Source organism: Eublepharis macularius, chromosome 10 (genome assembly GCF_028583425.1).
Source record: "Eublepharis macularius isolate TG4126 chromosome 10, MPM_Emac_v1.0, whole genome shotgun sequence".
Classification (NCBI taxonomy): domain Eukaryota; kingdom Metazoa; phylum Chordata; class Lepidosauria; order Squamata; family Eublepharidae; genus Eublepharis; species Eublepharis macularius.
Window position 1 is genome coordinate 19,806,270 of NC_072799.1, and position 20,777 is coordinate 19,827,046.

At 44.1% G+C, this 20,777-nt stretch overlaps 1 protein-coding gene across 4 annotated transcripts in view; it reads right to left on the bottom strand.

Annotated features, from left to right (window-relative positions):
- FAM13A (family with sequence similarity 13 member A) overlaps window positions 1–20,777 on the bottom strand; it is a 172,271-nt gene that overhangs the window by 59,149 nt on the left and 92,345 nt on the right. For 2 of the 4 annotated variants that reach the window (XM_054990382.1, XM_054990380.1), the window contains exon 7: window positions 3,664–3,705. In XM_054990382.1, coding sequence (XP_054846357.1) covers window positions 3,664–3,705 — 42 coding nt within the window. Of the gene's footprint in view, window positions 1–3,663; window positions 3,706–17,394; window positions 17,654–20,777 lie in introns of those variants that run through there. The other 2 variants (XM_054990383.1, XM_054990384.1) reach the window with 2 other exon arrangements.

Here is a 20,777-nt window from a genome sequence, read left to right on the forward strand (position 1 = left end):
CTAGCCAGACCATGGCACAGAGTGAATCTCCAGTCACCAGAGCAGCTCCCCCCCTCCCCCGCACCAATTCAGAGCAAAAGATTAGGTCTAAAGAATGTCCTTCCTTATGCATGCAGCCTGTCACTACCTGAAGGGTTTTTTTTTTCAAATGAAAAGCAGTCTTGGAGGGCAAATCAAGAGCAGAAAGAGTACAGGGAGATGACCTGCTTAACCTTTCCCCTGAAAATCACACATGTCATTCCTATTTTCCCACCAGTGTAGGAAGACCCCTTATATCTTTATTTTTTAAAATTTTACTTTGTTTATATCCTCCCCAATGGGGACCCAAGCGGCTTACATCATTCTCCTTTCCTCCATTTCCCCCCACACAACAACCCTGTGAGGTAGGTTAGACTTTGTGACTGGCTCAAGGTCACCCAGCAACCTTCCACGGCAGAGCAGGGAATCAAACCTGGGTCGCCCAGATCCTAGCTTATCACTTTAGCTACTATAGCACACCGCTTCTCCCCCCACAGCTTGAAGAGCTGCTGTGGGAAGGATTATATGGAGAAAACATATAATCCTTCCTGTTGATAGGAAAACAGAAGGTTAAGCATTCTTTTCCACTGCTTTTAACTGCAGTCTCTAAGAGAGCTTTTAATTTTTTTAAAAAGAAAAAGCCTTTTGGGATTACAAATTACACAACTGCATGCCATGTATAGCTTGGCATAAGGGAGACCTGCTTTGTATTTTCAGAAACATGGGTGTGGTTTTGTAATAACAAAAAGAGCAGGCACGTTATGTGCCTGTTCTTCTATTTATTGATCAACTACTTTGATAACTAATGGCATAACAGAAATTAGGCCATTTCTCTGAGTCATGTACAGGTATCTGCTGTCAAGATCTTTCCCTCCTGTCCCTAGAAACATCCTTTCTTTAAAGCCCAGCATAGAACATGACTTTTTCCTTGTTCAACAGATCATTTTTACCTGAGTAGTCAAAACATCCATGCTTACGGGCTGATTGGATTACCTGGATAGGTGTTATCTAACCGGGGGACATTCACTATCTGTTGTTTCAAGCTTTCTGAAGTCTGCCCTGCTTATCTAACAACTTCAGGCCTAACAATACCTATCTTAGCACAAGGAACAAGACGCAGAAGATTCCCCGTGCACAAGTTCCTAGGAAATAAAATTATGAACATCCTTTTGTTTTAGAAGTGTACACAACAAAATACAAGATCAGTACTTCTGACTGCAATCTTTCCTAGTCTTATAAAATCAAATCATTGTCTTATGTGGTGCCATCAACATCCCACTGAAGTCAATGAAAAAGTACCCACTGATTTGAAAAACCATGGAGAGCATGGGTGCAGAATAGGCAACAATGACCAAAAGTCGCGTTTAGGGGATGCCCTCCATGCCCCAAATTAATATTTTCGACACACAAGTACGTGTCTTGTTCACAACCATCTACAAGCTTGAGAAACAGGTGGTGCACCAAGAGATACTGTAGCAGGGCTTGTGGTGACAGAGCTGCTGGATGCACAGTTTAAAGGGCTTCCGGCTGCCAATGGTACAGCTGCCCTCTTTGTCAGAGTCTCTGCCTGACAATGGCCATCGTGCACAGGTCCTACACAAGGGCAGGGCAGGCAGAAGGGCCTGGATTGGCAACCTCAACAGGGAGCCCGTGGATGTCATGGTGCCACCCCACTGGGTTTCCTGATGCCCATTTGCTTCTTCCCCAAAACATCTCTTCCCCAAAGCAAATAACCAGCCCAAGGTGGCTTTCATCACTCTCCTTTCCTCCATTTCCCTCCCTGTGAGGTAGGTTAGCCTATGTGACCGGCTCAAGGTCACATAGCAGGGAATTGAACCAGGCTTTCCTCTGCCTCACTGGACCAGGAGGTGCTTCTGAGCTCAGGGGGCATTACTTTTGTGTCTGCAGGGAGCACCCTTTCAGAAACAGCTGCCCCCATCACAAAGTGGATGCTTGCTTCCCAATGTTTTGCAACTGGTCCCAGACATCACAGCAGCCAGGAAAGTTCCTGCCTGCACTGGGATAAACTATAACAAAAATGGGTGCAGGAAGGGGCCCCCCACTACGTTAGTTTATTCATTTACATTCATTTACTCAATTATACCCCTCCTTTCTCCCTAGTGGGGACCCAAAGCAGCTTGCTTCATCCTCCTCGCCACCATTTTATCCTCATAACAACCCTGTGTAGTAGGGTAGGCTGAGAGATAGTGACTGGCCCACAGTCACCCAGAGAGCTTCAATGGCAGAGTGGGGAACTGAACCCGGGTCTCCCAGATCCTAGTCCAACACTCTATCCACTACACCAGTTGCAGACAGACTTGGTTAAAAGAGTCCTTATTTAAGGGTGACAGAAGGTTTACTCGTTCTTATTTTATGTGCTCTTTGGGTTGCATCTCTTTGCTGAAACTGAGCTGTGAAAAGGAAGAAAGGAGATCACACTCCTGCCACTGTGCTGATAAAAAAAATCTTTACAACATTTGCAGGACAGATTTTAAAAAAGAAAAGGAAACATATAATGTTCTTGCTACTTGGCAAGCAACAAACATTGTGCGGTTGTTGGAATCCAGACAGTTCCTGTTACATAACTGTCTGCTCCCAGTCACCGAACTCCTTGTGCTGTATAAAAGATACAGCCCACTTCCTCCATGTGTTTACATTCATTGCTTAGTTGTTATATCGCACCAATAAGCTGACTTCAATGCAGGCTGCACGGGCAGGACGACAGCAAAACAACAAGAAGAGCAGTCTGACAAAGGAGCGCTGGGCACAGATTTACCAGCTACTTTGATTTCTGCAATGAGGCAAGTAACATAAAACAGCAGGAAAAATGTCTGCCTCTTGCTACAAGTCTTTTCAAGCAATGAAACCCCAGCCTGTACCCATCTTGCTGGCCAAGTTAACTCCCCTTGGCAAACTGTCTCAAAACTTCTTCCTGGTACGCCACATTGAGGTGGGGCCATTGCTTAGTTGGTAGGGTGCCTACTTCTCATGCAGAAGGACTCAGGTTCAATCACTGGCATTTCCAGTTAAAAGGTTCAGGTTCTGTATAAGACCTGTACCTATGACAAGGAGGGGTCAGTGGCATATATTTGAATCAGTGTAAGGCAGCCTCATATGTCCAAGACCATGGAGAGCTGCAGCCAGTCAGAGCACATGATAATAACAACATTCGATTTATATACCACCCCTCAGGACAACTTAATGCCCACTCAGAGCGGTTTACGAAGTACGTCATTATTATCCCCACAACAAAACACCCTGTGAGGTGGGTGGGGCTGAGAGAGCTCCAGAGAGCCATGACTAGCCCAAGGTCACCCAGCTGGCTTCAAGTGGAGGAGTGGGGAATCAAACCCGGCTCTCCAGATTAGAGTCCTTCCACTCTTAACCACTACACCAAACTGACCCTGATAGACCAAAGTTATAACTCAGTATGGTACAGCGGGGGCTGAGAGGAGTGGCTTACCCAAGGCCACCTGCTGAGCTCAAAGCAGTTGTGGAATTCAAACCAAGAGTGTTGATTTGCAGCCCGACCACTTAACCAAATGATAGAGCAGCTCTCAAAGTGTCACAGAAATGACTAATAATTGTCATCTTCATGGTTTCTTACAAATCCACCCACCAAAAGAATATAAAACAAGGAAGTACCTCAGATAGAAGGGTGACATAGGCCTTTCATCCTCTTGAGAGCTAAAAATAAACAAGAGATATTTGCTATTAGCACCGCATCCTTTCTGTTTTTCATTTGCAAGCTAATTCATACCACATCACTGTGGTTAGAATGAGAGATGATAAGATAAGACTGGGATGAAAAAAGGTTGAGTGCGCAATTCAACAGAGGCAGAAAGGTGCTCAATTACATTCTTCAAGGTTACCAAATCCCACCTCACTTGTCAGGGCTCACCCAAGTAGAACTAGTTCAACTGTCAAGAGCCACTGCAGACGCCAGTACTACGGGGACTATTTCTATAGCAAATCTGGCAGGAAAATAACCAGGATTTGGGAGGCTGTGGCTCCTGAAGTGAACCACTGGCTGCTAAAAAGGTTATCATGTCTATTACAAAAAGAGAGAGTAAAAAACAGATGTCATGTCTCATTAGAAGTCACACTGCATTAAAACATTCACAAAACTCACAAGTCGTAATTGCACTATACAGGTTTTATGTGACAACATAATAGTTGGGCAAAAGCCAAAAGAGTAACAATGGCCCAAAATTGTAACACCACAGATGTAAATGAGGCTGCTTTCAAACATGTTCGCTATGTATGATATGCCCTGACCTAGATGGCCAGGCTAGCTTATCAGATCTTGGAAGCGAAGCTGGGTCAGCCCTGGTTTGTCCTCGGATGTGAGACCACCGAGGCAGTTCAGGATTGCTGTGCAGAAACAAGCAATGGCAAACCGCCTCAGTTCATCTCTTGCCTTGAAAACCCAAGGGGTTAGCATAAGTTGGCTGTGACTTGAGAGCACTTTACACACACACACAAACACACACACAAGAGACAGAAGCTTCATTGTACCCTTCTCCATTCTATTCTGTCAGAAGTGAAAAACTTTATATATATCAAAGGGAATCCCTGTAACGTGTTGACCACTTTGCTTCCATGGAAAAGAATGGCAAGACTGTTCACACCCACTATCCTTTCTCAAAATTCCAAAAAAGAGAACAGGGTCGGGATCCCTGGCTTGGGGTATTAAAAGAATAACTAATCCATAATGACTTTTAGATGCAATCAAACCATCATGTAGTAAACTCATCAAACAGGGCTCTATGAAACGACACCAAGACAAGACAGGGAGACAATTTAACCACTGTTTCCCAACCCTATGTCATTACTCTAGGATGACATGTGTACCAATTTACCACTAAAAATTACTGCTTGATTAATTCTATTAAGCCCTTAATCGCAAACCGTCCTTATCAGTTGAATACTAGAAGGAGGCTTGCAGGGCAGAAACAAAACAAAGGACACTGGTGATAAAGACCATCCCGCAACCGAGCAATCACAACAACAGTTGTGGTGTTATCACATGGAACACCTACAAGCATAATCACAGAACAAACCAACAGCACAAGAGAGAGAGTCTTCCTGTTATTTATTTGATAACTGCAATTAGGGATCAAAAACTGTGCCTCCAACTGTGCAAGTTAAGAGCGGTGGGGAAGAGGCTGCTATCTACTTTTGGACCCGCCCCTCCCTCACCCACTCTCCCCTACAATGAGCACCCTCCTGCAGTTGCCAGATTCTCGTCTTTTACAGCTAGGTGGAAGGGGGGGGGGCAGGAAGAGTTCCAGATCCTCAGATTCCCAACTGCAGGAATTCAAAAGTGCCCCATAGCCCCGTAAGTCTAAAGCCTTCGCCACACAGTGATTCGCCACGTAATGCTCTAATCAGCAACCACCAACATGAAGGTAACTGATACCACATGATGAGACTGTGTTCACAAGAGCAACGTGACATGAACAGGCTGACGGAATCTACTATGAGTAAGATGGACCCCACCAGGAATAGAAACAATCTTTTCAAAAGGTCTACATACCCCTAACTGCTAAACTTTTCTTTCTGAATGATTATTATCAGTGTTGGGCTATACTGTCCCTTTCCTATGGCACCGCCAAAAGAAAGGAGAAGAATTTCAGCCCTAAAAAGCACTGCAAAAAAGAATTCTGGAATTCCACCATGTGACTTCACCAAACGTGAGCCTTCTTATGGGGAAGCAGTGTATCATGTACTCTTTGTCATGCAGGTCTCTAGAATAAACACCGTACAGAGAAGAACCCAATTTCATTTCACGGGACTACAGTCTCGGTCCAGAAAAGATTCTTTCAAGCGTGCTCCTCTGGGAGACCTTCATGCTCCCCTATGTTGTTGCTTCTGAGCAATCGCACTGATGTAGCCTTTGTGATCCATCTCAGAAAGATGCTCAGAGATCCATGAAGAGATCTCCTTGGCAGTTTCTGAAATGAAATTGCAGCCATGCCGTGCCCTGATGCAGACGGGCAGTAGTGCAGAGGAAGAGGGGATTCAGTACTTCCCTTCACACAGTTTCACCAATCAGCCAGCTTCCCCGAACTATTAACAGTTGTGGAAAGGCACAGGGAAGAAGGATTTTTTTTTAACCTCCCAGTCTAATAATATTAGGAGGGATGGTTTTAAGCTGTAAAATCACACAAGTGACTCCTACTCTCTGGTCGTACTGTGCCCCTGATCCAGATCTATGTTGCTGCTATTTCCACTTAAAACTGTTGGGATCCATTTATGAATTTTCCACTTCATTTGTTCCCCATGGAGCTAGTACATCCAGATCTGGGCTCTGACATTTTCAGTTGCTGTTGAGGACTCACACTGGCAAATATTCTTATGCGCAAATATTTCTGAATATATAGGAATCTAGAGTGGCAAAGAGAAAGCAAGGCTGGAACCCTTCTCTGACATTTCTATGTGGAAGAAACTTTTTAAAATCTGGTAATCTGCAGTGGTGGTGGAGAGCCCTCAAGTCATAGCTGACTTATGGTGACCCTAGTGAGGTTTTCATGGCAAGAGACTAACAGAGGTGGTTTGCCATTGCCCGTCTTCTGCAACCCTGGTCTTCGTTAGTCTCCCATCCAGTTACTAACCAAGGTGAACCCTGCTTAGCTTCTGAGATCTGATGGGATCAGGCTCACCTGAGCTATCCAGGTCAGAGTCTGATAATGTGAGCCCCTCTTTATTTATTTACTTCATTTACAGTCTACCTTTCTCACTGAGACTCCAAGTATACTACAGAATTAGAAGATAATGTACTACCATCAGTATAATGCATTCAATAAACAGTGTATTAAAAACAAAGTTATACATATCAGTCCAAAGAAAAATATCTAGCTTATCAAATTAGAAAACAGTGCAAAACATGCAACGAACAATGCAAGAATAAAAGAAACCCGATTTACTTGATAAAAATGCCCAAACAATCTGTTTTACTGCAACCCCTTTACAAAAAGAAGTAAAAAGTGATTATTGCTTAAACAAAGGTATTACCTGAATCTGACACTTATCATTGGCCACATCTGGCATCATCACAACCCCAACCCTGATGCTGAAACAGTGTTTAAAAGGGTTTTCACCAACACCTCAAGCATCACTCTGATCTGAGGGCTGGCAGTTGGAAAAAGAAACGTTGCACATATACAGGTCAGTGTATGGAAGAAGAATTTTTTAAATATGGCAGCCACTGCATGGAGTTCATAAGGCCCTTTTGTCAATATGGCAGCAAATGGCTGATGGTCACATCCAACTCCCAGGCCACCACCTGCACACTTTGTCACAGTGTTGCTTTTCGCTGTCATTTGGCACTCCAACTGCCACAGGAAAAAACAACAGGGCATTTGGTTTGGCTTAGAAATACTGATCTGAGGTGTTGCCTCTTTGGAGTGGTTACCAATTGACTTTGTCTCAAAGATTAATCACCTAGACTGCCTCCAAAAACCCTTAGAGAGCAGAGACGTCAGCATTCTCCAGAACAAGGGAAACATTTGCAAACTGGTCCGCAAAATGGAAGAGGGAAATGCTCTTTTTTCCAGGTCACATTCTTCTCCCCAAATGTTTGGATTCTTAGAATATAATCAATAGTTTTGGTTCTTGAACTGTTTTAATGGCATTCTGCTAAAAGATCAAAATGCCCGGTGACTTTGGCTTATCACTAGTAAATCTGGTTAATAGTTTTGTTTGTTTTGGCTAAACCCAGCTGCAAATGTTGTTAGGCAGGGTCTTGTTTTCTTCTTATCGTTCTGCTACAGCTTGGCAAGTCAACCTCTTTTTTGTAAACAGACCTCAGCAACTTTGCTTTTGCAGAGAGACTTGGAGAGGGTTTGTTGAATTAATTCAGGACAGAGGTTTTTTAGCTGATCAAAAGCGTGGGCTTACCTGGGATTGCCGGGAAGTGAAAATGCATATTCCTTTGAAAATTATGTTCTGTATCAAGCAGGATTCCAACATAGGGTAGGGCTAGACCCACAAGATGCTTTCTAATGGCAGCCTGGGTCAGAAGAACTGGCAATCTTTAGCTTTACTCCATGAGAACGAACTCTGTAAAGGAGCCCAGAGCTTGCTTGGCACCCTTCCTTGTTCCTTTTTGTGCTGCAGTCTAACTGTGGTTTGTGCTTGTCTGGAAACCAGCATTGCTAGCCAGGACCAAAATGTGGTTTAGGGCAGGTGCCAACCACAACTTGCAGACTGGATGCAACGGCAAACTACGGTTTGTTGCATACTCAATAAACAACCATTAGATTGTCATAAAGGGAGGATGGAACTCATGAGCAAGATCTTGGCTCATTCTCATAGCACCAAACCTTGCTAGACATTTTATCTTCTAAACTAGATTACTGTAATACACTTGGCTTGGGGATGCTCTTCAAGACAACCTGGAAGCTTCAACAGGTACAAAATGCAGCTGTTTGTTTATAAAGTAGAGCTTGGAGAGCTGAATGTACTACATCGATTTTGTTATCTATGCTGGCTGCCTATTTGCTTCTGAGACAAATTTAAGGTGAATTAAGCCCAACACAGTCTGGGACTCACATACCTTAAGGACCATCTTTCCAGGAATGACCTGTGTACAGACATAGTTCCTCTCAGAGCTTTCTCTGGAGTTTCCCATCCCTGAAGTCCATTAGATATGCAACAGCTTAGGCTGTGGTCCTTCTGAGCCATGGAGCTTGTTTTTTAGAAGAGACTCCCAGAGGACGTAAGGAACCCAGCTTTGATCCAGTTTTGAAGATGCTGTAAAGTCTTTCTTCTTATGGAAGATTTTGAGGGAGACTCAACAAAATTTGGGCAGCTAAGCCCATGTGGCTGGGATGTCTTAGAGCCATTTTGTCTTTTAAAATTTTGTATAATGTTTTGATATGTTTTTGCAGTGTGGTTCACACCGACATCTGTAAACGGCCTTGAACCTCTGTTTGATGGCGGGGGGCAGATTAAACTTTGTTAAATAAGTATCTAAATATGATGCGATCAGCAAGTGGCCTACTGAGTAGTGCTTCTTTCCCCTTCAATCCATCTGACAACTTCCAAGCAAACAAATGTAGGAACAAAGCAGTGTTTGTGGTTACAGAACTTGCAGTCGGGCTAATTCACAAGACATGACTTAAAACCTTGACTCCTCTTTCTTCTACAAGACACTCTCCAAGACCACATGTTGCTGCCCAAGACTCTTTAGCCCTGAAAAGATCTGTGTCTGAACTTGCTTGGCTTGCTTCACCAATCAGTTGAGTAAGCTTACCTTGGACTAAGAAATCACCCCGCCCACTTGGATGGAAGTTACGTGCTAGGAAGCACCATGCTTTTATCTGTTCCCCAGTGCCTCATATGACATGACCACCTATATCAACTGGTCCTGGATCACAACACGTGAAGCCTTATATAATCAGAGTCATGCTATCAGATAGCTCAAGGGCTCTCCAGTATTATCTAAAAGATGTTTGCAAAGAATGCTAATTCAGATAAAGTATCTCAACTCTAGCGACCTTCAGTCTCCCTCCCCTTCTACCGTAATGCTATGCTCTTAATCACGTTTACCCATATCAAGCCATTCAGCTTTTATTTTTTTCTTAAAGATTAAAATAAAGAGGTAAGTCCGACAGAAGACTGGGAAGAGACACATCTGTTTATTATTCGAAGTCTGGCAAACCTCCCTGGATGGGTAAGACCAAAAATGGGTCACGAAGAGGTGGAGGGAATTACTAAAGCTGTCCTGAAGCCAAAGCTGCACCCTTTCTTTGAATTCAACAGTAGCATGTTATGCAGACCAAAACACACACTGAGTTGCATAACAGCAGAGCAATTGTTAGGTTACCAAGCTGCAACTATTCTCTGTTTTCTGAAAACTTAGTGAAGTGTCAAAAGACCATGCTTGCACTGGTTTGGCATGAAAGCTTAAAATTCTCATTTTCGCCTACGAAAATTAAACAACCCAACAGGCTGCTTCTGAGTACTGTATATTCCAGCCCAAAGTACAAGGTGCAAACACTCCAATCTAAACACTTAAAAAAAACCCTAGCATGTTAATCATTTGTAGCAACCTTAAGAGTCCGAAAGAGAACAATCCACTCTCTTGCGAAGTTACAAAACGGTTTCCTGAACTAGTCACTTGAAAGCAATCTTTATTGATGCTAGATGAGTGGTTCTCAACCTTTCACGTCTTACATTTTACCAATCACTCCATCAGAGAAAATGGTTCCATGCCTGATAAGAATCGAAAAGACCACTTTTCCACAGGAAAGACATTTATATACTCACAGGCATTCTGTTGTTGTATTTATCGTCACAGCTAGACAGAGACTGAGAATGAACACATTCTTAGTAATTGTTATGACAATTGTGCGCCCCGCTTGAGAACCGCTTCTCTAGACAGGTGTTCCTACCTCCAGGTGGTGCCTGGAGTTCTCCCAGAATTATAACGAATCTCTAGATTACAGAGATCAGTTATCCTGGGGAAAATGGCTGTTTCAAAGAGTAGACTCTATGGCATCACATATCAACTGAACCCCCCAAATCCATCCACACCAGGCTCTACACCCATATCTCTATGAATTTTCCAATCCAAAGGTGGCAATCCTACCAGACGACCTGGTTTAAGAGTAGCGGTTTTCAAGCTTGCATTTAAGTACAACACAAAAAATATGCAGAACTTTGCTCAAAGGTGAAGGAGGAAGAGGGAGGTTTCACTGATGCAGTTAATTAGGTTGAAATTACTGCCCACCACTAATTGGCCATGTGCTCTCCTCAGCCATTACTCCAAACTCCCAAATCGTTGCATGTTTCTGTTTTCAGCCTCAGGTAGGGTTGCTAGATCGGGTCCAGACTCCAGAATAATATCAGACCCCAGGGAGAGAGTGGCACTCACCTTTTTATTAACATTACCATACAGTGTGCACTCCCACCTGATGACATCACTACCAGAAGTGACATCATCATGCTGACTCCACTTTTGCACAGTGTGCACTCCCACCTGATGACAACACTACCGGAAGTGACATCATCATGCTGACACCATCATGCTGACTCCACTTCTGGGTGCCTGGGATGGCTGGCCACTCTTGGGCAGCGCTGCACAGTTGCAGGAGGCCGGCTGGGTGGCTCACTCCAGCAGGTGCCACGCAGGAGGCCAAGCATCTGGGCGGGTAGGCACTTCTGGGTAGTGCTGTGCAGCTTCAGGAGGCCAGCCGGACAACAGAGCTGGGAAATGGAGCTGCCACGGGGGAGGGGCCAGGCATCCGGTATTTGAGGAATATTTCCCCTGCACAGTCCTCCAAAATACCAGACTGACTGGGGGAAAACCAGACACATGGCAACCCCAGCCTCAGGTAAACGTTACCCCATTTTTAAAAAACTATATGTGCGATTGTAGAGATTTCTTATTATATTCATGGTTGCGGCAATCTAACAGGCAACTTAAAATCTTGCTGAAGTGAATGAAATTCAATCAGGGAGTGTGCAGGATTGCAGCTCTGGAAATGTCCTAAGCAGCTTGAGCTAGCCATTCAACATGCACACTTTAGCTGTGGATGTCAGCCTGAAAAACACAAGCACCAGGGAAGGGATAAGACATTCCAGACCTGGGGATTGGGGGCAGCCACTGAAAAAGCCCTGTCCCTTATGGCTACTGAGAGCCAGTTTGGTGTAGTGGTTAAGAGCGTGGGAGTCGGGACTCTAATCTGGAGAGCTGGGTTTGATTCCCCACTCTTCCACTTGAAGCCAGCGGGGTGACCTTGGGTCAGTCACACCTTCTAGGACTCTCTCAGCCCCACCCACCTCACAGGGTGTTTTGTTGTGGGGATAATAATGGCATACTTTGTAAACCACTCTGAGTGGGCATTAAGTTGTCCTGAAGGGCGGTATATAAATCAAATGCTATTATTATTATTACTTCTTAGAAAATGGGCGAGCACCAAGAAAGGCATGAAATGAAGACTGCAGTGTCTGGGAAGGTCTGAGCAGGGAGCTCTATAAGAATCCCCAAACCACTTTCTTTCAAGTAGTCCTATTTAAATTGATAGTAATATTTGTAAGTATTTCATGATTAGCCTGCATTTAAGGATCCAGCCTCTGTACATATAAAATGCACTTGCACCAACTTTAACATCTAATTTACACCCTTTTGTAAACGTGTGGCACAGTTTATATCATTAACGCTCTGCAACAAAGCATTTTGAGAGGCGCCTCAATGGAAGTCCAAAGTAAAAGTATTATCTCATCAGGTGGATCGAGAAACTTATATGTACAAACAGCCTGTCAATGATACAAGTTAAAAACAAGTTATTATAGCAAAACCAGAATAGCAACTCCATTTGCACCTTACACAGCCAATAGCACTCATACAGAGAAGGCAATTAAAACACTTGATGGGAGATTACGTATCAGCTAGGGCCTTCAATGGCTGGCACACAAGTCAGAAATCATTAGAGGCACTCATGGCTCCGTTACCAATACCACTCATCATAAAATGGGCCTAAAGCCTTTTAGATTATCTTTTGCCAACTTAATTATTTACAGGGGAAGCCATAAAGAGGCTACTTGATCACGTACACAACTTAATGTATGTGAGTTTTGTTTCAGGCCCGTCGCTCCAGAAGCGTAGTTCTGGATACTGCCGAATGTTTCAGACCAGTCATTTCACTGGAACAGAAGAACATGAAGGGTACTCCTCCCTCTGCCCTAGTATTTTTTTGAAGTTATTTTAACTAGTTATTTAGAATGCACACAGATTCCAAAAGGGTATCTAATGGTGCAATCCTAAACTGAGTTATACCCTTCTACACTTGCCTTCAATGGATAAAGAAGGGCATAACTCTGTTTGGGATTGCACTGTCAAAGACTTAGTCTGGCGAGAGCTTTCATAGTATACCTCTAGTGCCTACTAGAGATATGTTATAAGATAAGCCCATGCGCTGATATGTTGAAAGGTAAATGTGCATTGTCAATACAATCTACAAGCAATCAAATAATCTCTTCTTCCATGCTATATATTGTTCCTTGTGCCTTAAAAATGGAACTTCCTCCATGAAGCAATCCATTTTTTTTCAAATCCCCCTCCAAAATCTGGATCATTAGAAAACTCTGTTGTGAAGTTCTGTAGCATGATCAGAATTTATGATTTCATAGGGAAGCCCACAGAGTACCTTCTCATCAAAAATCCTTCTCTGTCAAAGACTTGCCTGAGTTCACCTATGATTTTCATATCATTAACCCTGTGACCACATGAAACATCTCATTCAGAGTCTTGCGCAAGTTGACGCTGAACAAACGTCAAACAGTTGTTGGAGTCATTAAAGTACCAAATGCTCTGAGCGTTCCTTCTCAGACTTCCAAAACCAGCATCTCATCATAGATTTACCACGACTACAATACTCTTCAATGGTTACATGTAGTGCCACTGGAGGTTCTTTACCATGAACACTGCTACACCATTTAAAAACCACAGGAATCGATACCTGCTGTCTGCTCCTGGAAAAAGCCCATGCGACCGTCCTGCCCATAATGGTGTAGACCTTTCTGTGAGTCGTTCCCTTAGGATCAACACATCACCAGGAAAATCCACATGATTGACTGACCATGAAGTTGCAGGTCTTTACATCTTACAGCAGTACTAATGGATAAACCCTTGAAAAAACCACTCCTGCAGAACTAATGGAACGTTTAAAGGGCACCTACATTTTCTGTAACTTTTTGGATGTACACACACGGTGTATCTACATAGATAATATACTGTATAGTAATTTTTAAAACCCCACCCTCCTAATCCCATGAATCAGGATGGATCACATGTAAAAATCTTGCAACTTTTCAATGAATGTAAAAACTATCAGTAACCCTAACAGACACAACCATCAAGGAGACAAAAAATGTCTTGGCCCAGTGCCAACTCTCGGCATGCAATGTCCACCAGTAAAGCTACACTGACAAACAAAGAGGGGAGAGGGAAGAAAGTCAAGGGCTCTACTGGCCAGACATACTAGGAGCAAGCTGATCCCAGCTCTGCTACCAGCGCCTTTGGGGCTCAACCTAGGCCCTTTCAGCGTAGAACGGTCCCCTGTGTGCAGAGCTAAACAGTCTGCAGTGCTGTGATTCTTTGAGACCACAAAGTAACTCAGGAGATAGCTGTGGGGGGTCTAAATTGGTTACCAAAACAGTGCCACAAACGCTTTAAACATTGGTGTAGCATTTTTCAGGCAATGTATTTCAGCACTTCCTGCAACTTCCACACAGCTCTCAAGGACAATCACCTGTAATTTTACCAGGTTTTGTGTTTATATTTTGTTTAACAACCGACCTCACTGTTTAATAACAATAATAGATTTTGCCCTTTAAGAGGTGATACAATAGTCCTTTGGCATCATAAAAGAAGCTGCTTATGTTTACAGGCCCCAGGATTTGGCCTCAGTCCATACATGTGGTTCTGATTAACAGCATGGGAAAAGCAAGACTGTGCATTTTCTAAAAGGTGCAGAACAGGGATCACTGTATACAAAGGGCTTTTCATCTCACAGCCTATGATGGGAGCTTCACGTGTTTCCTGGAAGCAGTTCTCTGTCCTGCCTGGTTCACACATGCAGGAAAATTAGGCGGCAGAGTGGACTGCATCACTTCAGACTGTAGCTGGTGGAATCCAGCTTGAAATACTCCTTTGCAAAAAAAACACTCCATTCAAACACAAAACTAGCACAGCTGATAGAATGCGTCTATATTCTCTGCCAGAATTGCTAGTTTTCTATTTGCACAGTGTTTTAAACATAGGTCTCTAACAATTTTCTTTTTCTGTTCATAAAAACAGGATCCTCTATGATCCTCCTACAGAGGAGTCTGAAGTCCATTTTGCTGCCTCTGTCCTGACTCATTTCCCTACATGTGTGAACCAAGCTAAGGATGAAGGTTTGGTTCTTACAAACGGCACCTGGACAGTACAACGTCAGCTTGAAGGTGGTCACTTGTGTGACTGAATGTTCCTCCATGGGGGTGGGGGTGGGGAGCAGCAAATCTGCAGAAATAAACAATTTCTTTTAAAGAAGCAACTCTCTGAAATAAAACTGCAAACAGTTCTTCCCCAACACACTACAATCCCAGGCTGACCTGCAAGCTAAAGATAAAATGAAGGGTGTCATGTAGACAAATGCTATTTCTCTAGTAAACATATTTTCAGTCAAGGGAACTGTGAACCGGCCCACTGGATTGGCTGTCAGCTGCACTGCTTGGAATCCCCAGGAGATGAAATGGAAGAAGTTGTTTCCTATGAACCAAAACCACTTAATTAAAAATTGGGACAGCAATGAACTGTCAAAGGTGGAGATACGCTTGAAAACAGAATTGTTCAACCTGGCAAGAGGATGATTGCTCCTGTTTCTCCATAGTTTACTAAAGACAGCAACAGAAAAAGGCTTCGGTTTGCAACTTATAATGCTTTTTGTCCTAAGCAAAATTAAAATCCTTAGTCCCCCCCCCAAAAAAGATATCAAAGCAGCAGTATTAATATCAAACATATTCATTTCTCTTTCCAGAATAAAGTCAGCTGGGGCCATATTTATACAACCAAAGCACAAAATACTTTTAAGGAAGCAAAATTTATACCCCCAAACTAATACTGTTACCGTTTAACACTTCCTTGTGAAGCAACTGCTTACTTCCATTTTTTAAAAAGCCAGTTTCAAAGTAAATTATCTGCCCAGCCATTTTGACACAACCACACTCTGTCTGTCACACACACACAATACGATGAAGGGACTGTCCCAAGTCAAATAGACAAAAGCTGCTATCAGTTCCAGAGACAAGTTAGAAAAAGGCAGCCATTCAAAAAAAAACTGCAGGGTAATATTTCAAAGGGCCACTTCCAGCGTTCAATAGGAGGACACTGCAAGGTGACGTCACAATAAATACTCTTCATGGCATCGGAATCCTAAACCTGTATTCTTGGCAAGATGAGCCCCACTGACTCAATGAAACTGCCTTCCAAATTGATGTGCTGGACAGAAGACGTGCCAAGTGCCCCTAGGGAAGCAAACTGACCAAGCCAGCTTTTATTAACACATTTATCAACAAAGACATTGATTAGTGGTTGTTAATAAATGTCCATTAATTAATTCTCCCTTGTCTTCTCTCCAAAAGAAGTCCTTGATTCAAACCATGATTAAAAGATAGTTGGATTTATTCTGATAAACCCCTGCCTGAAACTTCTTCCTTTGCTCAGTATTCAGATAATTCAACTGTTTGCTGTGAAAGGATTTCCTCAGGCATCCGAAAGGAAGCATTTTATACCAAACTCGTCTTGCCAAGAACACTGAAGAATCTACACTTGTGTCAGCTAGAAGATTTTTTAAAACTGCACATTAAAATCATCTGCTTAAAACCACACACTTGTAGCTAGATAAGTATATCATAGTTGAGTGTGCAGAGTGGCCTCAAGTTAGAGCTGACTTATGGCAACCCCTGGTGGGGTTTTCATGGCAAGAGACTAAAAGAGATGGTTTGCCACTGCCTGCCTCTGCACCCCTCGTCTTCACTGGAGGTCTCCCATCCAATTACTAACCAATGCTGACCCTGCTTAGCTTCTGAGATCTGACAAGATCAGGGACACCCGGGCTATCCAGGTCAGGAACATCATCGTTAAATGAACTATATTTTTGCAAAATAAACTATGGGCTGCACCCTACAGCTTGGACACTCTTTCCAGAATACATTTCACTATTTAAAACTCATTAAGAGACCAATCCTAAACAGGTCCACTCAGAATCCTACTCATGTCTAATCAATGGTGATTACTCCAGGGAAAGAGCCAAGCTACAAGTGACGCCTGACGCAGGTTGGACACTTGCCAGCTTCCCTCAAGTTTTGATGGGAAATGTAGGCAGCTCGGCAGAATGTTGGACAAGTGACAGCTGAAAAGTCCGTTGGACAGCAGTCAGAGAGCGAAGCTGAGAGACCAGGACACCTACATTTCCCATCAAAACTTGAGGGAAACTGACAAGTGTCCAACCTGTGTCAGGTGTCACTTGTAGCTTGGCTCCTGCTTTGACTCTCAAAAGCTTATACACCCTGAAAATCTTGTTGGTTTCTAAGGTGCTATAGGACCTCAGCTCCAGGGGAAAGCATTCTTAGGATTGCACTGTAAATCTTAGAGAATGAAACTGGAGGCTTCAACTATATAGGTTATTTCCCTTCACTGTATAGAGATCTCAAAAACTGTGAGCGAAGAAATGAGGAAACTATTACACACGACAGATGAACAGTTTGTTTGCAATCCTCTGATGGCTTGTGACTCGCAGTCTAGAATTTGACCTTTCCCAAAGGGGGAAAAAAAAGAAACTAACAGTTAACAAAAGGTTAGCAAAATAAAGCCCCGAAGTTTACCTTTGCAGAGGCATGATTTCACAAGCCATCCTCGAACTTCGCACTGGAAACGGCTGCAACCTTCTCCCCTTTGCAAGCAAGAGCCTTCTTGGGCGAGCCCAGCGCTCTCTCCAAAGTGGCCTGCCGCAGAGAGAGGCACGCTGGAGGCTCGGATCCCGCTTGCCAGCCAGCCAGCCGGGCTGCCTGATGAGACCGCGGCGGAGATCTTCCCGCTGCCAGGTTTTCTCTCCCTCCCTCCGTCTCTCACCCCTTGCGATTGTTGTTTACTGTCTGCGAAGGGAGCGCTTTTAGATGCGAGCTGGCTTGGGTCCTCCCCGTTTTTGGCAAAGCCACCCTCCAGCACACTTTGACCTTTTGTTCCCGAGGAAGCAGCTGAAGCATCCAGCCAATCCGAGGGAGCGGCAAGCGGCGACTAGTCCCGTCCCTCTGGCTTGCACGCCTCCCCCCGTCCCGGGTAACTTGAAACTTTCCCCGGCGATTCCGCCCCTCCTGACAGTGCAAGGAGGGGAAACGAGCGAGAGGGCCGAGGGCCCGGAGCCAGAGGTGGGCGGGCTCTTTACGGGGCATGGGGCGAGCCGATGCAGCGTTACTCCATTGATTTCAAAGGGAGTAACGCTGCATCGGAGCGCACGGGAAAGGGTGTGCGGGGCGTGGTTGGAGGAGCCGGAGCGCGTCGCCGCGGCGCGCAAGATCCAGCAGGCTAGCGACGAAGCGCGAGAACGACACGACGCCCCGACACCGTGACGTGCCGCTCTGGAGAAAAGAAACAGGCAGCCGGATTGTCCCGGCCAGGGGCGTCCTACGTGCCTTTCCGCAGCGCCCTCCAGTTTCCCCGTCCCTTGAGACAGACTTCTTTGATCTCACGTCTGGCACGTCGCTTTCACTTCCCGAGCGGGGAGAAACCCGCAGCGCAATCCTAGGAGCGCTCCAGCCACTGATTTGATTGAAAGCTAGTTTTGCCGAGGGACGATTTCGCAAGCCATCCCTCAGACTCCACACTGGAAACTGGGGCCGCCCTTTCTCCAACCCTCTCCCTCGCAAGGAACAGCCTGCCTTGAGCTGTTCCTAAACCGAGTTCAGTTCTGGGCAGATTGAGCTCTGCCTAGAATTGCACCGCAAAAAACAAAACAAAAACAGTCTGGTGGTACCTTAAAAGATTAACAAAATTTTATTTTCTGGAGAAAACCAGGCTTGATTATCTTTCAGCGCAGGTTCCCGCTTTCATTTCCTTTGCTTCTGTTGGACTAGAACCCCTTCCCCAACACACACTAAACACATTTTTAGTTGGCCAATGAAACTCAGCGGGATTTACATGCAGAGAGTCGAACTGCAAAAAGTAAAGTAGTGATTTCTTACTAATCAAGACTGCTGCAGAATTACAAAAAAATTCCTCCCTTCCTCTGGACATTAATTGAGGCAGGATAAATAAAATAATAAAGATCAGTGTTCACAATCCAGGGGACATGTTTGTGTCTCACATGAGGCATGTTGAAGGACTAAACTGAAAACCTGAGTACATTTGGATGTGGCTGTCCAAATCTAGAAACTTCAGCCTCTTCGGAGGATTCTCTAACTGGAAATAAGACCTTTTTTTGGCTTTCTGGGTTGGCCTAAGGCAAACTGTGACACACTTGACAGGCAAGGACGTGATCAGAATCAACTCCAAATCTTTCACAGCAACCATTTTCTCTTGTGAAATTGAACTAGATGTTTGGCATACCGAATGCTTCAGGAATTCCAACAATATACCCAGTGAAGCACACACGTGTTTACATTACAGGAAAATCCAGAAACATGAGGCATGTTGAAGTTTATTAATGACATACAGAAAAGCATATCCTTCCACATTTTCTTACGCAACTTGTTTCAGAATGGGACAAATATTTTGTCAAGCCTGACGTTTGTCCAGGGGTTGCTGACAACTCCTAAATTTACCTGGCATACCCAGGTATGTTCCCCAGATGCACAATTTGCTTGTAATGTTTCACAGATTTATTTATTTATTTATGAATGACTATCAAGAACCCAGATTCAGAGATTCTGGTGTATCTCCTTCTGTGGCAGTGCCAAGCAGCTATTATGGAAGGAGGAAAAGAAGGGGGTGTTTGCTTGGCATCACCCCCCCCCCACAAAATTAATTGGGGCTATCATAGATTAATTTGTGTGTTTTCTCTCACTTTTCTAAATTTCTACTTTAAAAGCACTACAAGTGGCAAAGGACCCAAAACACTGTCCAATATAAAATAAATCATAAAACCACTGACAATTATTTGTACATGATTACATTATTTTTGTTTGGTGAACTATCTTGAGCGTCTTTATCAGGGCGGAAAGGTGAAAACTGAAATAAACATTACTAACAAACATAACTAACTAAACCCAGCTTAAAACAATACATTTCAGAACGTAGTTGTCTCTATGGTTATAACAGCAGGTAAATAGGATGGGCTTCATCTGGCACCTAAGACATGTTTATTTACTGAGCTGGATGCTGTGTTTATTTATTTTATTTAGTAGATTTTTATCCCACCCTTACTCAAAAGATCTCAGGGTAGCATTCATTGTTCTCCCTTCCTCTATTTTATCCTCATAACCACCCTGAGAGGTGGGTTGGGTTGGGAGTATGTGACTATTCCAAGGTCACCCAGCCAGCTTCCATGGCAGAGGAGATATTTGAATCTAGGTCTCCCAGATCCTAATCTGTCACTCTAACACTTACACAACACCTCATCTGTTATTTACTGTCTTTGGTTGTGATCTGGTTGCTGGTTCTACTAGCATTGCATTCTAAATGTAGTTTTATTAATGTTCACTTTGGATACACCTGGTGAGCAAAAATGCAGCTCTATAAAAGAACTAGTTGAATACACAAACACCTGGTGAACTGGAGTAAGGAGAAAATTCTACAGTCAGGATGTCACCACAGAAATGGCCCTCTGTCTGGTAACCTCCCTCCTGATTTAAAAAAGCAGAGGTGTTTGGAGAAGAATCTTCTTGGATAGGCAGGGTCATATGAAAGCAACAGTTGGGATGGTCCATGCACATTGGCCGAGTACAGTAGACCTAGTGTGGTGTATTGGCCAGGATCTGCGATTCAAATCCCCAGTCATGACGCTCACTTGAGCCATTCATTCTCTTTCAGCCTAAACAACCTCACTTGAGAGCAGGGGCGGATTGCCCATTAATAACTTGGAAAAGTCCCAGTGGACTGATGGCCTGAGTGGCTGCTCCCCCACTACCCCTTTGCTGGGGTCACAGCTAGCCAGCCTCCTCATCAGGGCCACCCTGGCCCAAAGAGAGAAGCTGGCATGATCTGCCACCACCACAAGGTGGAGGTGCAGGGAAGGAGGCGCTTGGCCTAGTCCTGCCTAGCACAGCACAGC